Source organism: Papio anubis, chromosome 7 (genome assembly GCF_008728515.1).
Source record: "Papio anubis isolate 15944 chromosome 7, Panubis1.0, whole genome shotgun sequence".
Lineage (NCBI taxonomy): Eukaryota > Metazoa > Chordata > Mammalia > Primates > Cercopithecidae > Papio > Papio anubis.
The window spans coordinates 87,730,702-87,746,966 of record NC_044982.1 but is presented as its reverse complement, the minus strand read 5'-3'; the positions used below and the strand labels follow the sequence as shown (position 1 = coordinate 87,746,966).

At 46.2% G+C, this 16,265-nt stretch overlaps 1 protein-coding gene across 1 annotated transcript in view; it reads right to left on the bottom strand.

The window, feature by feature from the left end:
* Nucleotides 1–7,704: 7,704 nt before the first annotated feature.
* Nucleotides 7,705–16,265, bottom strand: part of CHSY1 (chondroitin sulfate synthase 1) — a 75,316-nt gene continuing 66,755 nt past the window's right edge. The window contains exon 3 of the mRNA XM_003901444.5: nucleotides 7,705–10,998. Within this exon, the coding sequence (XP_003901493.2) occupies nucleotides 9,406–10,998 (1,593 nt within the window). The 3' untranslated portion in view covers nucleotides 7,705–9,405. The remainder of the gene's footprint in view (nucleotides 10,999–16,265) is intronic.

Here is a 16,265-nt window from a genome sequence, read left to right as displayed (position 1 = left end):
GTGAGTCGGGGGCTGTGGTGATGGGGTGGGGGCTATGGAGAACAGATGAGGTCAGAAATATAGGCGATGCTGGTCAAGAAGAGCCTCAGCCCAGTTAAGCCAGGAAGTCTGGGCCTGAACCGGTTCAGTCTAAGCAGGAGAGTCCAGATAAGATTTGCTTTTCATTTTTTTTTAAGGAAGAGGCTGGACTGGAGGAGCAGGAAATGGGCAGGGCATGCCCTGTAAATGCAGCTTTGTCAAGAGATGAGGGGTGGGAGGAGCATCCTAGGACCTTATCTAGGAGGGTTTGTGGGACCTGATGACTCACAGGATGTGGGTCTGGAAGGAGTTCTGAGCAGTTGATGCTACCAGGTGGTGAGATAGTGGGGAGGTGACACCAAACTGAAATGAAGTGACAGGAGGAGAGCCAGGTTCTGTCAATTCTCCCATCAGTCTTGAGAGATACTGGTAACTATGCCCATTTTACAGAAGAGGAAGCTGAGCTCTGGCACATGTAACTTGTCCAAGGTCACACAGCTGCAGGCACACTGGCAAAGGGCCTGGCCAACTGTCTGTGGAGTTGATCCAAACCAATGCTATGCTGGTAAGTCCCACTTAAAAAAATAAAAATAAAAAACGGCCTGCTTTGAAGCATGTGCCATTTCCTGTGGTGTAAATACTCCCACCTCAGCCAATTTCAGCGACCAGTATGATGTCACTGAACGTGGAGCTGGGGATCCGTTTTCACGAACCAGTCCTTAGCTGTCTTCCGACCACCACTGACTCAAACTTAGGTCAGCCTGCTTCTGAGGCCCCTTCTCCTTCCACAGTGCCAAGCACACAGTTCACAACTAATCCAGATCTTTGCATTCACTGCCCTTTACCCTAATCTCTCATGGGTTTTATATACAGGTTGGTGTATACAGTGGGATATAGGAAAATATCTGACAGTATGACAGAATCACTCTCTCTCACTCTGTCCCCAAGCCCAGGCCCGCTCTGCTACTTCAGGATGTACAATTTAGTTAATTCTTCTGGAGCCATATTCAAGCATCAAGGCTCCTGCAGAGGGACCTTCTGCTGAGGGCTCACAGGAATCACTGCAGCATGCTTGAATTTGGTTTTAGTGCTCACCGAGGTGGCTGCAGCTTGGCGAAACTCTGACATTAGCCATAACAGCTACCTGCTCACCATTCAGAACCCAAACACAGTGAGGTCTTGTTCCAAATAGGAATTGTGTTTCTGATGTCAAAATCTGCAAATGGATTCAATTTGCACAGCAGCTGTCCTCAAAGTTGGCAACTCGACATCCTCTCAGACGATTCGTTTTAAGACAATGTGCAGCGTTTTAGTCCCAAACCTACAAAAGTCCACATGCATCACATTTTCTCCCAAATCCTGTGGCCTGCAGAGATTTTACTTCTAACTTGAAACTGACTGCTGTGGAGGCAGAAGAAAGGCAGATCCACGAGGCCAGGAAATGTGGGAAAGTGGAGCCGTGCATGGACAGGGCCCTTGCGTGGGTGAAAAGGGACAGGGGAAGGGGGCAAAACGGAGCCATTCTGTGACAAACACCTACCAAAGTCACTCAGGGTGGTTGGCTGCAACAGCAGCGACTCAGAGGGAAAGGCCACTGCACCAGCCCTCAGCTCAGGGAGAAGGCGGCGAGATGATACCATAGGGCATTAAGCTAGGGCCCCAGATCAGGTGTGACATGGAAACCAAGCATTCTTCAGGGAAGGCCTGGCAGCAGAGACCCGGCTTCTGGGCAGGCAGAGCAGTCAAGGCTGCCCAGCAGCTGCTGGTGGACCCTGGGAAACCAGCTGGGGCTACACAGGGCCCTCCTCTCCTGCCGAGCTGATGGAACATGTATGTCACCTCCTCCTGAGGACGCGGCCCAGATGGTGAGTGCGCTGACACTTGCCTCCGAGAAGTTGAACTGCTGAGTTCTTGCTGGAAGGCACATCCTCTTGGTAGAAAGGCCCATCCCCAAATCTAATTTTAAAAAAGGCCCATGAATCATTATCCTAACTGCTCATTACCCAGGGGCTGCGTGGGGAGCCGCCTCAGACCTTTGGGCTGCTCTAGCCCTGGGGAAGCCGCGAAGGCACGTGTTGTTAACAACTGCTCTCCTCCAGCCTATGGCCCTCTCTGAGAAACCCCCAGCTCACTGGTGCTGCCCTTTCTGCCACGAGATGCACAGTGTCTTCCCTTCATCACCTGATCCTCCTACATAAGTGCTCATTCACGGCGTCCCCAGGCCCCTGGACTCTAGTCCACCCCACAGTCAAACATTATCTTCAGATCTAATAATGTGCAGTGCCTTCCAAGTAGCACAGAAGCCACATAATGATAAATCATAACTAATATACATTTTTCTATATGACATTATATAAAATATAATATCAATCCTCAAAACTTTCCTAGAACATAGGTAAAGGTGGTCAGTAATTCCATCTTTACCTATCAAAATGTATTCCCATCTGTTTGCAAATGTACACTTTTCCCACTAGGAAATCACTTCGTCTGGCTGCCCAGACGGAGGCCCAGTGCCTCTGGTCAGGTCCACGTCTCGTCCAGCACTTCAGCCGCTTTGCCAGGTCTGAAAAGAGCTGCTCTTATCTCAGGCTAGCCACTTCCACTCCACGCCCCTGCCTGTCCCATCTCTTGGAATGAGCACCAGCTTCCTGGAAGTGGAATGTACCTCATTCCCGAACAGGCCCTCTGTCTGGAACACGCCTCTTCTCGTTCCCTGAGTCATCAATAAATCTGTCTCACTTTGTCCTGACTCAAGCTTTGCAGTCATAGAGTTAGGTCTGTGGAGTTGCCATTTTGACAGGATGAGGGATCCAAGACACTGTGTGCAATATTCTCATCGTGTTTCTTAAAGGTCATTTCACTTTTCAGGCTTATTTTTAAAAAGGTTTTATTAGAACTAGCTAGTAGGTACAAAATGTCAACGTTGACCAAATAAAACAAAAAGCCAGACGACTTAGTGTTATGTCAGAAAATGGCCAAGCCCCAAAGTCCCTCAGCCCTGGAAGAGGATGACCCAAAGTACGAAAAGGGTGATGTGGAAAGATGCTCACTGCATCCTGTGACTCAGCATGGAACCACGGGACGCTGGAGATGGCCAGCAGGAGGGAAACGCCCGATTCTAGGAGAGAAGGCAGCCTTCCCGGGCAGTCTCACAGTACCAATGTGTTTTAAATGGATGGAAAAAAAGCAAGATGTCAAATTGTATGGTACTGGCCCCCTACATCAAATGGTACCTACCGCAGAACTTGACGGGAACTCGCCAGAGTGGGAACTGGGTGGTACAGAGGAAGGGCCTGGTCTTTCCTTTCCCTTCTCTACTTCCCTATATGGATATCCTCTGCTGCAGTTACATTGTTATTTACCATGGAAGAAATAGAATCCATTCAAAAATCTAAACTGCAGGCCGCGTGCTTGCTCATGCCTGTAATCCCATCACTTTGGGAGGCAGAGGCAGATCCATCACTTGAGGCCAGGAGTTCAAGACCAGCCCGGCCAACATAGTGAAACCTCGTGTCTACCCCATAGAGGGTTTCAACATAGTGAAGCCCCGTTTCATTTTCATAAAAATATGAAAAATTAACCTGGGATGGTGGCACATGCCTGTGGTCCCAGCTTGGGAGGTCCCAGCTTGGGAGGCTGAGGCACAAGAATCACCTGAACTTGGGAGGTGGAGGTTGCAGTGAGCTGAGATTGCGCCACTGCACTCCAGCCTGGGCCACAGAGGGAGACTCTCTCTAGAAAAAACAAAAAACAAAACAAAACAAAAAACAACATATATATGTACACACACACACACACACACATATATATGTGTATATACTTTTAGAAATGATTTGTTTCTAGCTTCAGACCTCGGGGTGTGCCCAGGGCTTTTGAAGCTATAAATGAAATTCCCCTTTCTGAGCTTTTGCCTAAAACTCAACCCAAACTTAATTCAAACACAGAGGTGGCTCTGAGGCTTGGCTAGAAGCATTTCTTTTCTCCAGTAGGGTCACATGTAGAGCAGCGAGCGAGGCATGTGGAGGGCTGTGGCATGAGCCAAGGGGATGAGTCGTGGCAAGTTGGCAAGGGGAAGGGGGCAGCGGCAGCCCCGGAGCATCGCCGACTTAATTGTGATGGAGAATTCATTACAGATAAGCCAGCTTCATTTAAGCATTTTCCAGAGCTTGCCCAACCACTTTGCTATTAAGTGATTTGATCAATTTCTTATTATATTTTCTCATTAAAAAGCAGTCAGGCATAACCGACTACTCTTACAGTTTTAAAGGAAATGTAGCTAGAATGTTCTTTAAAGGACGTTTCATTTTTGTCTGTATTAGTAAGAAATGAAGACCCTCATAACTGAAATACCATGAATGGTAAATTAAATGTATTAAGAAATATCTGACAAAAGACATTTAAGTGTTTTAACTGCACTGATGACAAGCCATCCCCTAATCTGTTTGACGCGATGGTTTCCAGTGAAGATCTACACCCCCTCTCTCACCCCTACACCCCTGCAGAAAACCAAACCGAACTCTGAAGCATCTGCTTTCTACTGGAAGCCATTCAAAATGAGTTACTGTGATTTGATCCATTGCATTGTAATCTTTACATTTTCGTTGCATTTATAACAAGTTAGACTAAGCAGATGTGGTGCAAGCATTTTCATTTCAAGCAGAACAGAAGGGGCCATCTTTCAAGGGTTTAGCAAGCACAGCGGGACCCACCGCGGCAGGTAGCAGCTCTGTGCAGCCGCTTGAGCTGACAGACCACCCCGGCTCCAGCTGAAGCACATAAGCTCCTTTGCAGCAGAGATTACAGCAAGTTATATAGCAGTAATGCAGCCTAATACCCCAGGGCAGGCGTCTGTGCAGGCACAGCGAGGGCTGGCCCTTGGCTTCCTCTGTGATGGAGGGCACAAGAGGAAACTTTGCCACCCGGGGCCTGGGCAGGAGCCCCTCAGTGCAGTAGGTAGGTGTGTCACCTTCCTGGAGGATGGGTCTTGAGAAACGAGACCCTAGACAGCTGAGAGAATGCCTCTGAAAGCTACTGGTTCCCATAACCTAAGTGTTGTCCTTACGAGATGGACTGTGGTGCTGGTAACTCACTAGCGTGTACATTTGACTTGGTGAACACACTGAGTAGTGAATGGAGGTGGCTGCAGGAACGCCCAGACCTCTAGGTGATCCTTCAAGGGCATGGCAAGGAGGCAAATATGATAATCATTTTGCTTAGGTCAACTGCTATATAGATGGCCGGTGAGCGCTCTGAGCCTGCTGGTCTGGGGGGAAAGAAACCCATGTCCACTTCTGGGCTCAATCAGGGCCTAGGCTTTGATGCCTTTGTGAAATAGCAGGAAGGGGCTCAGACAGACTTTGCCTATAGGCCTCAATAACTTATCAGCAGGCCACAAAGGTGTGTTTGGGACGGGGGCGGGAATAAGATGAGACATCAAGGGTCAGAGTTCCTTCCATTATCTGAACTATTGAAGGGCCCAAGCTGCGAGTTCACAAACGCCCTCCCTGGCCCTCCCATCCCGGAGTGGAGGGAATGCGCCACCTTCGCTCCTGAGGCCTTCCTGCTTTTGCAGCCAAGAGGGACTGTCTCAAGACCTTGTGACACATGGCCTCGCCTCCACAGAAGACCTTGGGATGCTAGGCCCACATCCATGCTCCGGTCTCATCCCAGCCTAGAACAGCAGTGCAGCGAAGGTGACCTGCCTTCTGGAAGCAAGCTGCAGATTCCCCTGGTCTGCCAGTGCTGTCTGCCCCATAAGGCTCTCCTGGTCCCACTCCAGGCAGGGCCCCTGGCATCCAAGGAGAAGGCCAGGATTCCACTGGCAACCCCTCCCCACGCACCATGACATGGGTCATGAAACCATGTCCATCTTCTGCCCTGAGGCTCCCCATGCCCAAGAGAGAAGGAATTCCCTTTCATTTGTGTGCAAAGTTCAAAAATGTTGTCTATGCATCTATACATATACTTCTGCCTTCCTGGCCAGGACAAACTTGGTGGCTCTTTGTGGGAAGGCCTGAGTTGGCGCTGGGAGAAAGGAGCGAGGTTCTCCATGCTTTTTTGATTGTGCCCTTCTCCCCTTCTTCGGCCATACTTACACACTACAATTTTAAAATACTGTTCACAGGAGTCGACAGGAAGCAACAGTGAAAGGGTAAAGTAGGAAGCTTCCTGAGTTTCAGGGGGTAGGGATTATTTCCAGGCCCACTAGGGGCCACAGGTCTCAGCCTGTGCAATGGCATGAGGGCTCACTGCGGAGGACAGGAGGGCATGCCTTTGGCAGGAGGCACACGTGGAGAGGGCACTGAGAGAGTAGGGCAGTGTGGTTCCCAACATGCCAGGGGACTGGCAGGAACAAGAGCCCCAGGCCTCCTTGAGGGGCTCTAGTGAGGGAGATACTGCCACATGGTCACAGGAGGTCCAGCTGTTGTCATATCCCACAGAAGGGTCCAGGGTGGCAGCAGAGTGGACAGTGGGGTGTTTCAGCTGCGTCCTGGGGAGTCAGGTTGTCCAGATGGAGGGAAAAAGTGTGTGCCAGGGCCACAGACAAGGAGGCCCCACAGTCATAGGGCCCAGTGGCTGGAGGAGGTGCCCTGTAGAATGGGGATGAGAGATGCAGGGACAGTAGCCAGGCTAAGGAGGACCCAGGTGCCAGTGGAACTGTTGAGTTTACCCTCTGGCCAAAAGGGCTCCAGGTGACCGAGAGGCGAGTGGAACCTGGAGGCCAGCATGCGGAGTGCAGGCACACCACTGCCAGGATGGGGAGCCAGAGGAGGGGTCCCACCGCATTTCTGGAAACCGAGCCTGGAAAGGAGGCAGTGCTTCCATGAACACCAACACCGCCATCGGGAAGAGGGACAGACCTGATCAGGAGTGGGAGCAGGGAAGGAAATGGCAGGTTTAACCAAGGGTCACCGAAATGCTGGATGAACACTCAAACGTGTCACTCAACCACATCCCCAAATCCCCCCCGTCTGTTACTATGGTAAATAGGAAAGAATTTATAATACTTTGTCATTAAGGTGCATTATTACGCTCTTCCTTACCGAAGAATAAAAATGTCTCTGCTTTTTCTCCAAGAAAAAACTAAACACTCCCACAGAGTAAATGGCAATTAGGCTGAATTACGGCAATTCTTTCTGTGAGTGCAATGTCATTATGCTGGGACTTAACTGTCATTACACTGTAAATATACCTGTCCTGGGGGCAATGCTTGTCCACACCAGCTTGCTACCTTGGCATCAAAGATCTCACTTAAAAGCTTTTGATTCTTGGGTTATACTGCAGCTGTGCTGATTTATCCTCTAGCTAGATTGATCCTGGAACCCCGAATTGTGCCACAGCACCACATGCGGCACTTGTTAAAATGCAGATTCTGTGGGGCCTAGGAGGGGACATTTCTATCAAGGAGCCAGATGGGGCCTGGGCCTGGTTTGAAGACCTTTGTTTTGGAGAACATGGAGTCAGCGAGTTGATGAGGAACAAACAAAGGACGAGCTCATTCGAGGAAAAAACAGAAGGAAGCACTTGAATCTGGGTTTCGTTTCACTCCCAAACTGCAGTCCACAGAAGTATTTCCCTCAAATAACTTGAAAAACTTTATGAATCGTGTTTAAGTTTTTTACTCTCCAAATGTAATACAATTCTTCAGCTAAAACAGGAATAATGAGACAAAATGGTTCTGAAAAGTACAATAGAAAAATATTGTTCACTGGTTTATTTTTCCAAATGAGCATCAGGCTATTTACAAATACGCAGATCTCCAATGATGTGTATTAAAATGGCAAGTCTATCACTGTTTGAAATCTAAATGAAAAAAAAAATTTATTAAGGCACATTTGATCTGAGAGTTTAAAAAACTAACTTTCTGGTATAATGATAGATTGATTTCACTTTTGTCCCCAAAACACATAAGCACCAAAATTGTCAAAGAACACTTAATATTTAGTAAAACAGTAAGGAATATAAAAATTAAGGAGAGGAAAAATCGTTTCCAAAAGGAAATCTTTGGAGATCGGTTTACTGCAAATAAAAGACTAAACACACTCCTGATACACATAAATAATACTAACAGGTACTTAAGAAATGGCAGAGCTCTGAACAACAGATATTAAATAAATTAAAGGTATTTCAGATATAAAGGATCAAACAAAACAGTAATGAAAGAATGAAAACCATCTCCACCCACATAACACAGACAGGATGAAAGGAACAAAACCAAATAGGTTTTTCCCCAATGTTTTCATTAGGGGGTATGTGTGTGTGTTTCAGTTTGTGTACATCATCAGATTTATTGTAATAATTCATCTTTGTCATTCTAAACATTAATATTATACCCTTTAAAGAGAAGAGTCAAGAAGAGAAAATGCCAAATCCTTCTTGAAATTTCATGCCAGGTCCATTTAGGCCAAATGAACTACCACGAGAACGGCCACATATCTCACTGTGCTTTCTTTATGCTCCTTGTTTTAAAACCTACGTGGCCAGCTGGGCGTGGTGGCTCACCCCTAGCACTGTGGGAGGCCCAGGTGGGTGGACTGCCAGAGGTCAGGAGTTCGTGACCAGTATGGCTAACATGGTGAAACTCCGTGTCTACTGAAAATACAAAAAAGTTAGCCGGGCGTGGTGGTATGTGCCTGTAATCCCAGCTACTCGGGAGGCAGAGGCAGAGGAATTGCTTGACCCAGGGAGGTGGAGGTTAAAGTGAGCCGAGATTGTGCCACTGCACTCCAGCCTGGGAGACAGACCGAGACTCTGTCTCAAAAAAATCAAAATAAAAAATAAAATAAAACAACCAACCAACCAAACAAAAACCCAAAAACCTACGTGGCCATGCTGAGCAGAGTACCATTGAGGGGAAATGATCAACTCTGGAAAGCTCTCCCGAAGACAATGATGAAACAGCTATTATCACATTTCCTTATCTTACAACTGGAACATGAAATGGCTTTAAAACAATTGTAAAAAAAAAAACCAAAAAACAAAAAACAAAAGGTAGAATCTGTGGAATGTTAACAATCACAACAGAACATTTACCAGAGTTACAGTGTTTTGTTACAATAATACTTTGCAGGAATGTTCACGTTTTCTGCCATAGGACTGGCGCAAAGGGTCTCAAAAGAAAACATTTCCTTAAAAAAGTTTTGTTCACCAGGTACATTTCAAGTCAGAGTTAAGCAGGTCTGCTACATAATGTTCAGCAAGAAGATGTGTTCAAAGGCAAACATTGATCACATTCTTGTTCAGAAAGCTCAATCTTAAAGGAGTCCTATGTAAGAAAACCACTTGTAAAATATATCCTTGTATACGGACTTCAAAAACTGATCATACAAAAAATTTTTGAAAAATAAATTAGATAATTAAAAATGTCTTTTCCAGCAATGCTGGACATTAGGCTGTCCTCACTGAGCCATTATTATTGCTGCTTTTACTGTAACTTGGATCATTTTTTTCTAGCCACATCTCAGCCAGCTGCTGTGTGGACCCATAGGTCGATGCTTTGGAACCCAAGCACATTTTGTACTGTTTGGGGTCAAGATTGGGATCACAAAAGACAGGATGGTGGACGTGGACTACTCCTACTTCTTGGCTCCTAAACGTCTTCAAACCTGCCTGGACAACCTTGTTGAAAAGGTCCACATCCTCCAGCCCCCAGCCTTGGATGGAAACATCAAAGCCGCCCGCTCGGACAAGATCTCCCTTATAAATACATGTGATGCCAAACCCATAGTTTCTCCAGAAGCCAGTTTTCTGAGTAAAGGCAAAATGGTTGTCACTGGGAACTTTCCCACTATAAACAATCTTTGGGTCATACTGGCTGAAGATGATTGGAAAATATATTTGTTGGCCCAGAACTGTATTTGCTCGACATCGCTGAAGGAATTCTGTAGTAAATACGAGGTCGACATCGCAGAAGAAGAGCAAAGATTCATTGTTAAACTGGGAAGATCCTACCTCCAGGGCCAGGGCTCTTGAAAACTCTCCAGACACAGGCAAAATCTGCATGTCGGCTTTAGGATACTTAATGCGGTAATCTCTCATCAGTTCAACTTGTTTGGCCTTGTCGGGGTTGGAGTCAGAATTGAAAAGCAGAACCACGAGCTTGACGTTCTGATTGGGGATAAGACATGTCTTCTCAAAGTTTCCCATAAATCTCACAAACATGTCGAAACGCCCAGACAAAGGAATCAGTATGTTTATCTTTTTATCTTTGGGTTCTTTGTGCTCATTCTTCGACCCAGGGAGCTGAAAGGGGACAAGCTTCTTCAGGGAGTTTGAGAGAAAGGACAAGGATCCAGATTCCTGATTGATTCTCTTGGCCAACTCCTGTGCATCCAGCTCCTCGTGCTCCACAAACTGGATCTTGCTGAAAGTCTGCTGTAAATACGCATGCCTTCTCACAGGGACTGTCATTTTCTTCCCTTTGTGCTTTTTGTACAGAAGCAGCAGGTCCAGGATGTACTCAGCCCCATACATGGGGTTCACCCGGCGGTAGCCGTACTGGATCTCCTTGAAGTCAATGATGCGCCCTCTGGTCTTGGCGTTGGCATTGATCATCTCCATGACCTGCATGACAATGTCGTCCAAGGCTTCCCTCTGAGCGGAATCCATTCCTCTTCGAGGGGGCTGGCCGTCAACTGCCGAATACAAGTATTTTCCAGTCAGAAACTCCCATTCCAGAATCTCCTCTCGCTGGCGGGGCTGAAACCTCATGAAGGAGGGCGGGATTCCCAGCTGGAGGTCCTCTTTATGAATTTCTGTGTTGCTGTATTTGCTCATCAGGACAATCTCGCGGTGCAGCTGTATTGTGCGATGGCGGAGCTCGGCGATCTTGCGGCTGAGCATGTAGCTGTGGAGCCTGTACTGGTAGGGTGGGTTTTTGTTGGGGTGTAATGTGATAGCTTGGTGAATTTTACTGTTATGGAGATCTCTAATGTACCCCTTTTTGTTCTGTTCGTAATTCTCATAAAAAAGCTGCTGCATCTGTTACGGGAAAAAAAGAGATCACAAATTTAGTATTCTATGATTGAGTGCCAGCACATGCTAAAGAAAACGCAAATATTAGAAATGTTTCTGAATGGACCACAGCACACAAAAGGCCCTAGATAAGGCCCAGTCAACAGCAGCCCAATGTGGTTAGAAGAATTCATACATAGAAACTGCTTAAGAAAATAAGGGTTAATAACCAAAGTTGGCCAATATCATTTTACAGGCAAACAGAGTGATGAAAAAGTTGTCCCATAATGAAAAGGTATAAAATTGAGATCACGGTGCCACCACATGAGCATGCCTGAAAGATAATGCCACCTCCGTCCCACTATGCCTGTGAAAGGGGCCCACAGAGTCATGCGTCCCTGGCTGAAGACCTGAATAGCAGACTCTGCGGCTTCTATCTATGGGAATAAACTTCCTCCTGAGAGCCAGAAGAACTCCAGGCAAACAACCTGAGTGAACGGTTACCCTTCTTCCAGGGAGCTAAGGGAAAGGAAAGCCAATCAGGGCAGGAGGAGGCCTGGCCCTGCAAGGACGCTGTCAGGATGAAACAAGGCTCTGTGAAGTCTCTGGAAGGAAGCGCTGAAAACCCTCTTCACGCTGCTGGCCTCCCTGTGTACGAGGAAGGTGCCCCTCTCCCAGGGCTTCTGTGGAGGCAGGAGCGGGCCTGCTTGCTCAGCATGGGGTCTCTGGCACAAGCACAGAGCTTGGTGCCTGGGGGCTCAGAAAATGCTGGCAAATGGGAAACAGGCAGGATGCACAGGGCTCACTATTCCACCAACTCTGCCTCCGCCCCATGGCGCAGGTTTTGGGACACCATAAGCTTATGGGCCATCAGCCAAAATGGGCTCCCTCAAGTTAGGAAGGGAATGTGCCTGATGCCTCAGTACATCTGAGCAAGGAGATGAACGTTTTTACAAAGCCTGTTGGAAGGTAGAATAATAGTTTGCAAAAAATGTTCAGTGAAAGCATTTGAGCTTGGTATCTGGTAAATTAGTCCTGTTTCAAGTTCATGGTGGTTTTTTGTTCATACTGTTAAACACTAACTCTTGATAAGGGATGATGCGGATTCTGGCGGACTGGTTTATTTGCCTTCCTGAGCCACTGCAACTACCATAATAGTAGAGAAATATAAATTGGCACTTTTATACCTTATTTCTTTTTCTCATAAAGTAAAAAGAAAACAGGGAGCCGGCATGCCTGCCAGGCCCCGCACAGAGCTGGGGTCTGAGGAGTGCTGACCTTTACCTCCTGGACACCTGTGAGTCTGGTCTTAGAGCAAGAATTAGAGTGGAATTACAGGTCCTCCAAAGTGCTGCCACTGTTTCCAACTTTCCTTCCCACACTGCTTATGCTTCCCACATGGGAGGTGCACACATGGACTTACCACTGAAATCCCTGCCCCACTGTACAATTAATTAGAAAAGGTGGTCAGGTTTTCTACAGGGGTGGGAAGCAGGGCCTCCCTAGGCCAGGAGGAGAAACTCCAACTCTGACCCCCATGCAGCACACAGGGCACACTTTATATGGAATTTTATATGCCTCTTCTGCTACCTACTCTCAACTTTACTATCAACTACAGGAAAGCAAATCTCAAACTCTTGTTTTAAGTAAACTGAAGCAAAGAAGTAACCTGGGGCTTGCTGAGAGAAGGCAGTAAGCAACTGGCGCCGGGATTCCTTCAAGCCCTGGATGGGCGGGCCAGATACAAACAACATGAAGATATAGGCCCTGCCACCAGGCTTGGATTAACTACGTTAACTTATTTTTTTTTACTTTGCTCCTTCTGTGGGTCACAACAAAAGAAGCCTTATCAACTTCCTGCCCAAAGCATCCTTACTGTTCACTTTCCAGCTGGGCTGATTCTTGGGTACAAACAGCAGGGCTATAAGGTGGCAAATGTAGTATGAGGACTCAAAGAGAAGAAAGGTTTAGAAAGATTTGTTGCAGGCTCTAAAACCTTGAAGCAGCTATTGGTCCCTTGTTCAGGGACTGCCACAGGCCTGCACCACTGCAAGCCCAGGTCCAGAAGTCTTTTCTGGATACCACAGATACCTAGAGTCTGCCAACAAAAACATCAACCAAAAAGCTGGATCATTACAGCAAAGATACTAGTTTTAAAAACCTCAGCTACACAGCTTCTGGTCAGCTTCTCAATGCTTCACTCTTAAATGAGAATCAACAGTCAAGGATCATCAGGCAGCTGAAAAAGGGTTCCAAATGGGAATGATGGAAACAAAACAAAAGCAAAAAATCTTGGTGGAACAGAAACAACGCAGTGAACAGAAGAAAAACTCAACAACAACAACGAAAAGCTACAATATAGTCAAAGGGAAAATAGTGCATCCATGCAACCAAAACAGAAAACTATAAACATGAAAAATCAGAGGAAAAAACCCTCGAAACCAAACACAAAACAGCGAAACAAAGGAGTACAGTTTGAAGATAAAATTGAAGAAATCCCTAGAAGATCATTAACGATAAAAAAAAAAAAAAAGACAACAGGAGAGAAAAGTAATCATTCTAGGAACAAAAAGCACATAGGAGGGAAAACAACAATATAAAAAATGGATCCAGAATTAAGGGAGTCAGGTGCCTGGGTTAAACTCTAGGTATCCAGTACAAAAAGTACAGTATAAAAGTATCCAGTATAAAAACTACAGGATAAAGCAATCTGAAAAGTTCCAAAGAGGAGGAAAAAGGGCATATACAAATAATCAGAAATGGAAATGGCACCGGACACAGATAACACCACTGGAAGCTGAAGAACAACAATGCCTTCAAAAGTGGGAGGAGTGGAAAATTATTCTCAGTGTAGAATTCTCTTCCCAAACTATCCATCAAGTGAGTAGAGGGAAAGATGTTCAGATACTCAGGACTCAATTTTACCTTGCATTCATTCCATACCAGGAAGCTATTAAATGATGTGTTCCTAAAGCGAGGAAAGAAACCTGTAAAGATGATGACAGGATCCAGGAAACAAGATGCATGGGCCAGAATGACCGTGCAAGGAGGTACCACACGGACAGCCCTGCGGCAGCTGCGGGAACATATGCAACCAGGGGAGGGCATGGGTGCTCACTGCCTCCATCTCCAGAGCCCAACTCAGTGCTTGATACATCGAGTTCATAACAAGTGAGGTCTTTAAGCAGAGCAAGTATGGAGAGATTGTTGAATGACCTCAATACAGAAGGAAACAGCCGATGAGGACAGACACGGTATCTTATACATGGTAAAAAGCATACAAGGACAAGGCTGGGCTCCTCTGACCAGGATGTGTTTTAAAATGCAAAAATCAGTAGCATATTTAAAGAGAAAATATATACTACTCTGGAGAGATGATGTAGTGGTCACCTGTTTTTACTCCCTAGACCAAATATGACTGCACACTTTATTCCTGGCTGTCCACACCCCACATAGGGAGGGCGGGTCCCCATGGGAGGCCTCTACATGACTGATTACTTCTCACAGACCCACTAGGACACCACATCCCCACACATTTTCAGGAATCCATTTCTCAAAATGTTTTAGAAGCTGCCTATGGTCGTTACTTTCACAGAGTGTGTGTGCTAAGGGGGTAAACATGGAGAAAAGTATTGACTAACAGGCTGGTAGAAGCTGTAAAACAGACTGAGGGTTTTAAACTACAGTGAAAGGTGCTGTAAGTACCTTCTGGCTAAACTCTAAAAGTTTGAAATAAATGAGTTATATATATCCTTTTTTTTTTTTTTTTTTTTGAGACAGGGTCTCCTTCTGTCACCTAGGCTGGAGTGCAGTGGTGTGATCTCAGCTCACTGCAACCTCCACCTCCCAGGGAGCTGGAACTACAGGCATGCACCACCACATACAGCTAATTTTTGTATTTTTTTGTAGAGATGGGGTTTCACCAGGTTGCCCAGGCTGGTCTTGAATTCCTGGGTTCAAATAATCTGCTTGCCTCGGCCTCCCAAAGTCCTGGGATTACAGACGTGAGCCACCAAGCCCGACCATTTTCTTTTTTTAATGAAGAAGAAATCTGTTATAAGATTAAAAGGTGTGTGTGAGTGGTACGCATGCACATATGCTTGGGGGAGGGAGCACCTGAGAGAAAGTGAACATAAAATAAAGCCAAGTCTATGCCCAGACTGCCTGGTGGCCCCTGCTCTGTCCCAGAGGATTTACTTTCATTAATTTATTACATTTATTAATGTTGCTACGATACATAAACAATTCAGACAAAGAAGTTCCTACCTGACAGACTGGGTAGAACACATACCTGTAATGATCTTTAAAAAAAATCTAAACTGACGTCAAGGAAATAGCTCACATTCTAAAAGAGGTTGATGCAGGTTTAAGCAACAGGTGAGCAGACACTCTGTCACAGGTAAGGACAAACACCTCCACCTTAACCAAGACCTGCCCAAATGGGCTTCGGATGGTGCCCTTCAGCCAATTTCTGTACAAAGCCTTGTAAATGGCTTTGGTGTAGAGGTAGGGAAACGTTTTCTTGTTACCCTCAGTGTGTGGAATGGGAGAGGGAGAGGCAGAAATCAAATATGCTGTCTTTAGAGCTCTTTAAGAACAGGAAATGTGAAGTATAATTCAAAGCAAAAATGTCTATGAGATATTAAAGCCAGGTTAGGAAAGAAATCCATACATCATCTGTGATTTCTGAATGGAGCAGGAAGGAAAACCTAGAGAAGCTCTGACCCACCCACCAGGCTCCAGGGCCATGGGGCCTCCAGGCCAGGCCTTGCTCTGAGTGTGAACACCCCCCATGAAGCACCCTCTATCACCCTTCCCATCCTTCCCAGGTGCCCCTCCCATGTGACCACATCAAGAGATCTCAGTGCTTCTGGATGGAATCTTTGCCTCTGTGGCACTGCGGCCATCTGTATTGAACTTTGGAATACCCTGCAAGGTTCTCCTTGAAATATCTTGTTTTTTTTTTTTTACCTCACCAAGTTTCCAGTTTCTCTGCTGTGATTTGGGTTTTCCCTACTTCCTACCTTTTATTTTTCTTTGAGGATGCCTATTTAAGAGGCATGCTATAGGTGAGATGAAACTGAATCATTTTGCTCTTAGGCACATCAGTGAGAAATGGTGGTCATTAAGCGTTTAACACCTACATCTCTAACCATCTTCCCGCTTTCCCTCATATTATGGGTTTTCCCTCATATTATGGGCTACGTCACTGCTTACCACTGGAATGCTATTAAGAAAGAAAGATGCAGGTAACATTTAATTACTGAGCTCCAGGCAATTTCCTGCATTCAACA